At 40.2% G+C, this 10121-nt stretch overlaps 1 protein-coding gene and 1 non-coding gene across 2 annotated transcripts in view; both read right to left on the bottom strand.

Moving 5' to 3' along the window:
* Positions 1-10121, bottom strand: part of HSD17B12 (hydroxysteroid 17-beta dehydrogenase 12) — a 159499-nt gene that overhangs the window by 88342 nt on the left and 61036 nt on the right. The window contains exon 3 of the mRNA XM_069091458.1: positions 8025-8100. Coding sequence (XP_068947559.1) covers positions 8025-8100 — 76 coding nt within the window. The remainder of the gene's footprint in view (positions 1-8024; positions 8101-10121) is intronic.
* On the bottom strand, positions 1089-1225 carry LOC138163931 (small nucleolar RNA SNORA68). Its single transcript, XR_011168956.1, has one exon. It is a non-coding gene; the product is annotated as a small nucleolar RNA SNORA68 (small nucleolar RNA).

The raw sequence follows: 10121 nt of genomic DNA, 5'->3' as shown, positions 1-10121 counted from the left end.
CCTTTTTTTTTTTTTAGTTAGGACCCCTGCTGAGCACTGCCAGGGGCCGGAGCTGCTGGGAGCAGGACTTTCTGCTAAGGACTCCTGCTGAGCACTGCCGGGGGCCGGAGCTGCTGGGAGCGCGCTTCCAGGACGCTGGGTGGTTGCTGTGAGTGGGGAGAGGAGGACCTTTGCCTGAGGTAGCCTGTTCTGTTTTAAAGGCTTGAAAATGTGGGTGCTTTCTACTTTATCTACCTGTGCCAATATCATAACTACTCTGATGGCTTTCACTTTCTGGTTTTGGGACTCAGTCTTTTGGTATCTTAATAAATTTTCTAGTTTATTTCCCCAAATGGCAAACCTGATGTATTTTGTGATGGATAATTATATCAGCATATTTGTAATCTCTATAGGCATTGTGAATATGGCATTGCTGATACACCATCTCTTTCTTTTCTCCTATTCCCAGGAAAGTAGACAGACCAGATACAATGGAGGAATACTGGCCTTGACAAGATTCAAAGAAACACAGCTTTCAGAGAAGTGGTTAATGGCCACTGTGTTGTCTTCCCAAAACCCCACTCCTGTTCTGTCTGGTAACCCACAGTGAAAGCACAGGGATAATTTCCAGTGGTACCATCAACTGAGACCAGGATCTTCAGAAGCACAACTATAGAATAAGTCAAGTTCTTTGATTATCTCTTCCAGGCTTTTGGTTTTTCCTACGCTTCTAATTGAGAAATTTATCTAAACAGACCAAATAAAACATGTATCTCCTTGTCTCTGCACTCAGAAGAACATGTTGGGTAGTAAAACAGGTTTGTACTGGTGACACAGGATTCTGTGAAGCAGAGGGAACTTGATTTTGGAATCATGAAACCGCCTGACTAAAGGCTGGCAGCACCAGCTGGCAGGAATTTCTCCCACCTTCAAGATTCTAGATGAAGTAGGCACCCATCCCTTGATACACAGGAAGGCTCTCTCTAGTTCCGACTCCATGGAGACTGATGAGAGAACCAAATTTCCAATAAGCCTGACCAGGACTAATGCTGCACAGGTCTGTGCCTGACAACCCTGGGATCAGCCCCAAAGGGTCATGGCCTCTTAGGGAGTGTAGAACCCACTATTTCACTTTCTGGGGCACTTTCATCAGCTCCAGAAAGGCGACAAGGCCCATTTACTTTCTGCACCCAAGATAAGATCATTGTTAAGGAAAAACAAGGGTCTTTTGGGGTTTGGGTGCAATTACTCCTCCAGTCTTACTCTGTCTTTCAGCTGTGCCTGAGTTGGCCCTGTATATCTTCCATCTAGCTCTACTTTCCTCCAAATGCTCCATTTAACTCCATCTAACAAATATTAAGCACCCACTATGTGCAAGGCTGAAGGCTGCTAGGTGACACAATGGACAAGAGCACTGGGCCTGGAATCAGGAAGACCTGAGTTCAAATCTAACCTCAGACCCTAGGTAAATCACTTAACCCTGTTTGCCTCAGTTTTATTCACTTGGAAAATGAGCTGGAGAAGGAAATGGCAAACCACTCCAGTATCTTTGCCAAGAAAACCCCAAACAGGTTCATGAAGAGTTGGACACAACTCAACAAGAACTGGTGCAGAGTTCAGAACTAGGCCCTATGTCTGACTCAAATTGCTTAATACTTAATAAGAGGGATGAGGCATGTAATAACTATGCCACGATGGGGCAAGGGAGAAGCCTGAAGTGTGATGAGAAATGTAGAGGGAGAAATCATGGTGAGGCACAGGGAGGGAGGGAAGGCTTCATGGAAGAAGTGGAATTTCCCTTCCCCCATGGACTTTTCAAACCTCTTGTTTGGCCCTTTACCTGGGGGTTGGGGGGTGGGAGGCTCCACCCCTCTTAAGCTGGGGTCTCCCTTGAGCTGTATCTCCCTTAAGGGGCAGAGGAGCCTACTTGGAATGTTGTGCTATCCAGAATAAACATCCTTACTTGAAAAAAAAAAATAGATAAATAAAATAAAAATTGGCTTGTCGCCTGTGGTTTTTCTTACCTTCTTTGCCTCTTTTGACCTTAAGCACCACAGACATTACTCTTGAGTAGTACAAGCCACACCTTCATAGTCATTCCTCCCCTAGGCTACCTGCCCCATCTTCTGAATATCTTTTAAAGGCCTGAAGTGGAATTTTAAAGACAAGTCAAGAAACACTCTCCAGATGCATTAAACTTTTTTTTTCATTTTTCAAATGTTTTATTAACTTCTGATTTACATCATTCATTTCTGCCAGATTTTGAGTTACAAATTTTCTTCCCGTTTTTCCCTACCCACCGCCCCAAAGTAGCAGTACCACAGGCTATCCCCTCCTCCAATCTGCTCTCTCCAGTATTTTCTCCCATACCCCTTTAGACTTTGCCAGTAGGGCATGGTGGATCTCTACGCCCCAGTGCCTGTATATCTTTTTTCCCAATTATATGTAAAATAATATTATTAATAGTATGTATATATATATATGAACATTTGATTTAAAACTCTGAATTCCAGATTCATTCCCTTCCTCCCTTGTCACCCACCCTTACTGGGAAGATAAGCAGTTCAGTATAGGTTGTACATGTGTGGCTAATGCAAAACAATAACATAGTAGATATACTGTAAAAGACTGACTATATTTCCCTCCCTCCTATCCCACCTCCCACTTGTTCTATTCTCTACTTTGATCCCATCCCTTTTCAAAAGTGGGTGCTTCCAACTTCCCTCCCCTCCAGCCTGCCCTCCCTTCCATCATCCTCCCTCTCATCCCCTTCCCCCCTACTCTCCTGTAGGGTTAGGTACCCTATTTAGTGTGTATTTCATTCCCTCCCCAAGCCTAATTCAATGAGAATAAGGTTGACCCATTCTCTTTTGCCCTCTTCGCCTCCATGGTAACCATTTTCCCTTGCCTCTTCTATATGAGATAGTTTACCCCATTCTGTCTCTCCCATCTACTCTCATTATATTCCACTATCACATCTTAATTTCACCTTTTAAATATCATCCCTTCCTATTAAATTGGTCCTGTGCCCTCTATCTATGTATACCTGTAAACATATATACACACATTCACATATGTATTCATATGCCCATATCCACTCATATATATATTTCTATTCCCTTCAACTATTTTCATACTGAGAAAAGTTTCATCAGTTACAATTATTGTTTTTCCATGTAGGAATGTTAATAGTTCAACTTTGATAGGTTCCTTATGATTTCTTTTCCCTGTTTACCTTCTCATGCTTCTTGTATCTGAATGTCAAATTTTCTATTCAACTCTGGTTTTTTCATTAAGAATGCTTGAAAGTCCTTTATTCCACTGAATGACCATATTTTTTCCTGAAGGATGATACTCAGGTTTGCTGGGTAGGTGATTCTTGTTTTTAATCCCAGCCCCTTTGACCTCCGGAATATCATATTCCAAGCCCTTTGATCCCTCAGTGTAGAAGCTGCCAGATCCTGGGTTATCCAGATTGTGTTTCCACAATATTCAAATTGTTTCTTCCTGGCTGCATGCAATATTCTCTCTTTAATCTGGGAATTCCTGGAACCTGGATATAATATTCCTAGGAGTTTTCTTTTGGGGATCTTTTTCAGGAGGTGATTGGTGGATTCTTTCAACCCCTATTTTGCCCTCTGATTCTAAAACATCAGGGCAGTTTTTCTTTGAGAACTTCCTGGAAGATGATTTCTAGGTTCTTACTTTGATCATGGCTTTCAGGTAGTCCAATAATTTTTAAATTATCTCTCCTGGATCTATTTTCCAGGTCAGTGGTTTTTCTCATGAGATATTTCACATTGCCTTCTATTCTTTCATTTGTTTGGATCTGTTTAACAGCATCTTGATTTCTCATAAAGTCATTAGCTTCCATTTGCTACAATCTAATTCTGAAGCAATGATTCTCCTCATTGAGCTTTTGAGATTCTTTTTCCATCTGGCAAATTCGGCTTTTTAAGGCATTCTTCTCCTCATTGCCTTTTTGAGCCTCTTTTGCCATTTGAGTCAGTCTGTTTTTTAAAGTATGATTTTCCTCAGTCAGGCTGTTGACTCTCATTTAGTAATTTTCTTGCATCGTTTTCATTTCTCTTCCCAGTTTTTCCTCCACTTCTCTTATCTGCTTCTTAAGGTCCTCTATGGCCTGTAACCAACTCGTATTTTCCTTTGAAGTTTGGTGCAGGAGTTCTGACTTCACTGTATTCCTCCTGTTCCATGCTTTGCTCCTTTTTGTCCCCAAAATAGGAATCTAATGTTGGACTCTTCTGTCTGCTTTGTTTCCTTTGCCTGGTCATGTCACCCCTCAGTCACTTGACCCCTGGGCTTTTTGCCACAGTAGGACTCTGCCACCAGACAGGGGAGCTTTCGTCCCAAACACTGGGGTTTTGTCAGCTGCCAGAGGTATTAGATCGGTGCCCTCTCTGAAGCCTCCACACGCTCTGGCAAGTTGGACACACACCCCAGGACCTTTACTCTAGACTTCAATCCAGATCCAAGCAGGTTAAAACAAGAGCGATTACCCTTCAGACTGGTTGCTTGGTCCCCCTACACCCTGCAGGCCAGGAGCTGAAGCTGCCAAGTGGCGTTGGTTGGCTATGCCGGTGTCTCAGCAGCTTCTCGCCCTGGGGTCAAAAGCTGACGCACTCCCACTTACTGGGTCCCAAAGTCCAGACTGCACTGACCTCTCACTTTGTCCTTCACATCTATGTGTTGATAATTCTGGAAAGAGCCACAGCTGCTGCTGATCTGGAGTCCCTCTGGCCAGCAGCTGGTCAGGCCCGCCCTAGGGCTAAAACCTCTGGCTCACATGGGGCTCCCAGAGTGTTGCGCTGGCTAATTCCTGCTGGCCTGCCAGGCTGTCCTGAGCAGGACGTTAGCTTCTCTATGTCATTTTGTGGGTTCTACAGCTCCAAAGTTTGTTCAGAGTCCCCTTTTTACATGGACTGGGGAAGGTGGAAGCCAGAGCCAGGCAGAGGTCCTGCTTCTACTCTGCCATCTTGACTCCGCCCCCCGGGAAAGATGCACTAAACTTTTAATAAACAATTAGTACTAATACTACACAAATTCTTCTCAAAAAATGGGAAAGCATCGTAACAGACTCTTTTTATAAGACAAATGTAGTCCTAATATCTAAACCAAGGAAAGCAAAAGAGAAACTAATATCACCACTGAATACTGATACAAAAGTTTTCAATAAAATCCCGGAGGACTACAGCAATTAATCCAAGAAATTATTTGTTATGACCAGGCTGAATTTATACCAAGGAGACAAAAGAAGGTCAACATTAGGAAAACAATTAACAGAATCATACTAAAAACAAAAACATCTAAAACCACATGATTTTCTCAATTGCTGGAGAAAAGGCTCTGACAAAGTACAATACTCACATATGCCAAAAGTCCTACAAAATACAGGCATAATTTCAATATCATAAAAAGTATCTAAAATCAAAAGCAAGCATCCTATGCAAAGGGAATAAAGGAGAGCCTTTCCTAATAAATACAAAGTGAAGTAAGGATGCAATCATCCTGTTATTATTGGAGATAGTTTTAAAAAGACTAGCAGTATCAATAAGACAAGAATTAGAAATGTAAGGTGTACATCAACAGGAGAAAGAATTGTCACTAGTTGCTGATAAAGTGATGATTTATTTAGAAAATCCTAGGGAATCAGCAAAACTATTGAGACAATAGCTTTAGCAAAATTTCAAGCTACCAAACAAACCTGCATAATACAACAGCTTTTCTATATAATAATAACAAAAATTCAAGGAGCAATAAAAGGGAAATTCCACTTGACAACTTAAATTTATCATTGTTCAGTCATGTTCAGTCATATCTGACTCTTCATGACCCCATTTGGGGTTTTATTGGCAGAGATACTGGAATGGTTTGTCATTTCCTTCTCCAGCTCATCTTACAAATGAGAACACTGAGGTAAATGGGGTTAAGTGACTTGCCCAGGGTCACACAGCTAGTACCTGAGGCCAAACTTGAACTTAAGTCTTCCTGAATCCGGGGCTGGACCTAGAGCCACTACACTACCCAGCTGCCCTAACAATTTAAATAGCTGGGAGAATGTTGGGTGCTTATTGCTGGGCTAAACCAGTATAACACAAACGATGATGTTAAAGAAGATGAAGTACGGTTTTAATGCTGTATCAAACCATTTAAAGGATACTTTATAAAACTCAATAAAAGTAACAAAATGCATTTGGAAAGCAAAGTATCAAGGAAAATTTGGGTGCTATCCCTCCCATACTTGTACAGATAAGGGAGGGATGAAACCTTAATGCCACATCAGACCTTTGGCAGGGCTTGGCAGGGCTTTCTTTCCTAATCTTATCTTCTTTCTGTACGTGTGGTCCAAAGTTTAATGTGAGGATACATAGCTTCTGCCTCCATCAAGTCATACCCAAATGCTCTCCACCACATCTCTCCCCTCCCCCAGTTCCTACTAAGTAAATCTCTCTATCCTGTTGTTTTTGAATAAGACATAAAATTTCAGACTCATACTTCAGACCTGAATACAACCCAGCAAAGTGCAGCGATACTTATGAAGTTATTTGTTTCATAAAACGAGGGTATAAAATTTCCCTTGCTTAATATCCATACATTTTTACATTTGTGAAAGACATTGGAGACCACATTTTTTTTTAACATTATCTCTTTTGATTTTGTTCCCTGTGAGCTTCTAGGTGGCCTAACATTGATTTTTCTTCCCAAGTTGTACTTAAATAACTGGACAGAATGTAAGTCACTTGAGGCTAGGGATGGCTTCGTTTTTCATTTGTATCCCAGGACCTAACAAAGTACCTGACAGACAGGAATAAATAAATACCTATTGACTGACTGATAGCTATATGTAAGACATTTTTCTCCTTCTCCAACCTACCTTTTCAGTTGAAAGACTTTGGATTAGATCCTGAAAATTCTAGGCAAATACATTCTTAGCAGTCCTTATCAAGTGTATTCCAAACCCTGGTCCACAGTATAACATCCCTATTTCTTAAGCAGTGTCTTCTCTTTTCTTGAAACTCTTGCCTGCTACAGATAGGAGTGATGCCTCTAATATCTTCAGTGTCACATTCAAAACTTTAGCATCCTTGATAATACAGTCCAGATTCCTTCTGGCGGCATAAAAAATGAAAGTGGACAGGACTGAACTCTTTGAAACATAACTGATATTGTATTTGTAAAGTAATCACATGATAACAGGGAACCTAAAAGCATAATGTTCTGGCAATATAAATGCCAAGTTATATTTCTTTCTGAATAAAATGAACAAAACATCACATAAGTAAAGAATATTACAAATGGCTTATCAACGTAAGTTAATATCAAAATATATGAATATAATAAATTATATCACAGAATGTAAAATGTTCCCTTTCCAAGCTTTTTCATCAAGATATTTCTCAATATGGAATATTTATGACTACCCAGGTGTCTCTTGAGTAGGTAGTTAAATGATAATACTCCAATAACATCTTGCAGTCAACCTTCTGGTCCCAGACCTTTCCAAATTTAGCTGGGTCAGGGAACTTTGGAATTGACAACTGCACATTCTGTTGTTAGCTCAATAGGCAAAAGTTCATCCAGCTTGGCCAGGCTACAAAACATTGTACTGGCTTGGCAGAACCTTCAAAATCCTGGGTGACTCGCATACCATGAAGATGCCTAAGTGAAGAATTTTAGCAAAAGAATGATAATGATGGTGGTGATTGTGATCATAATGATGATTTCTCTTCTCTAGGCCTTGGGTTTTTAAAAACTATCCTAGCAAAGCACAGAAATATCTGAGCAGGTCCATCAGGTCACAGAGAGGATTCAAGAGTACACTGCCCACCTACTGATACAAGGACAAGCCCAGAAAAGCTCAGAGGACACTTGGCACTAGGTTGACTGCAGAGGAATGAATTTTTTCACCACAGCAATTTTCAAAGACCATCTACAAGTGAAGAGGTAATTACAGATCATTCAGACTCTACAGGATAATAAAAATCACCACCACCATCAAAACAACAGGTGCTGACATAGAAACATACTTATTTCATTAGCCACCTCCTTCAGTTTTTCCTGGGATCTGCTGATGAGGACAATCTTCATGCCACGCTTTGCTAACTGCAAACAAGAGAGAGAATTAAGACAATTCAATAAGTACCATGCAATTTTTTATCAGCCAATTTGACCTTAAAAAATTCTACATGAAAACAGATTCTTTCCTAGACATTATTACTACTCTTTAATTATATGACCTCACAAACTATAGATATTTTGGTTTAAAAAATTTAGGTTGCACTAAGATTTTATTGACAAGACTGGAAAAAAAATAAATGGTTATTCTTCTTTCTTACAGATTGCAACTTGGCTCTACTAAATAAAATGCTTTTTTCATAATCAATCACAGTGCACCTTGGGTTCATCACCTTTCTGTCAGGAAGCTGGATAGCCAGCTTGCTCATCAGTCCTTTGATGGGTCATTACACTGATCCTGAGCGTCAAAGCTGTTTCTCCTTACGGTGTTGTTATTTAACAAACTGTTCAGTTTCTACTCATTTCACTCCGCATCAATTCGTACAAGTCTCCCTAGGTTTCTCTGAAACTGTGCCCTTCCACATTTCTTATACTAAAATGATATTCCATTATTCATATATTATAATTTGTTTAACTATTTCCCAACTGATACACACATTGTTGGTTTCTAATTCTTTGCTAAAACAAAAAAAGAGCAGCTCCACATATAAGTCCTTTTCCTCTTTCTTTGCCCTCTTTGTGATAAGGCCTACTATTCACTAAGCTGTAACAGTAACAAAAAAGCAGGCTTTGGGTTGGAAGTTACTGATGTCCTCTTAATTATTTTTTTACATAGTTGGTCAAAAAACCCAGCATTCATTGTTTGGTAGGGGCCAGGCATTGTGCTATGTGTTGGGGACACAAAGAACGGGGAAAAAATCAGTCCCTTTCTAGCGGGAAAAACCACATGTCATTAACAAGATACAAACAAGACAGACACAGAATAGATACAAAGCATCCCAAAAAGCAAATGTGTGGCACTAAGAGCATCCAAGATCTTTTTCCTCTTCTTTTGGTAACTTGTCTTCCTTTTCAATACCTTGTAAATTGGTATTTCAATACTTTCCAAACTGTGCTAGCCAAACGTGCCATTTTTGTGGGCACCGGCTATGTTCCGGCCACTCTCCCTGACTGTCCCTTGAGAGTGGGCTCTCCCTTCTAAGGTGCATGTCAGTGACTTGAGAGTTAGCAGAGTTCATCTGTGGTGGTTCCCTTTCCAAGAACAACAAATCAACTGTTTGCCTTTTTAAAAAATATATATTTATTACTGAATTCACAGAACAACTCAGTCAGTGCCCTATCATATATTATTATCCACATTTTAAAATATACATATTTTATTTCCCCCAATTACATGTTAAAACAATTTTTTCCTTTTTTTAAATTTTGAGTTCCAAATTCTATCCCTCCCTCCCCTCCCCCAACCTGAGACAGTAAGCAATCAGATATAGGTTATACATGTGCAATCGTGTAAAACATTTCCATATTAGTCACCGTGTACAAAAAGACTTCAATTTAAAAAAAAAAAAGTAAAAAATTGCATGTTTCAGTCTGTATTCTGACAATAACAGTTCTTTCTCTAGAGATGGATAGTATGTTTCACCATTAGTCCTTTGGGGATTATCTTGGATCACTGTATTGCTGAGAATAGCTAAGTCATTCACAATTCATCATACAATATTGCTATTAATGTGAACAACATTCTCCTGGTTCTGTTCACTTCACTATGCATTAGTTCATGTAAGTCTTCCCACGTTTTTCTGAAATCAACCTGCTTGTCATTTCTTATAGCACAATAATATTGCATCACAATCACATACCGCAGCTTGGTTAGCCATTCCCCAATGGATGGGCATTCCCTCAGTTTCCAATTCTTTGCCACCAGAAAAAGAGCAGCTATATATATATATATTTTTTTAAAGCAATCGGGGTTAAGTAACTTGCTCAAGGTTACACGGCCAGGTGTTTCTGGGTGTGTGCTAAGTGTCTGAGCCTGGATTCGATCTCCAGGTCATCCCGACACTGGAGCCGGTGCTCTTACTCGCTGAGCCACCTGGCCGCCCCCTTAT

This window comes from Petaurus breviceps, unplaced genomic scaffold (genome assembly GCF_028583685.1).
Source record: "Petaurus breviceps papuanus isolate PSGF00001 unplaced genomic scaffold, PetGlider_PUasm1.0 188, whole genome shotgun sequence".
In the NCBI taxonomy this organism is placed as follows: domain Eukaryota; kingdom Metazoa; phylum Chordata; class Mammalia; order Diprotodontia; family Petauridae; genus Petaurus; species Petaurus breviceps.
The sequence above is the reverse complement of the archived record's forward strand: the minus strand, read 5'-3'. Positions and strand labels throughout refer to the sequence as shown.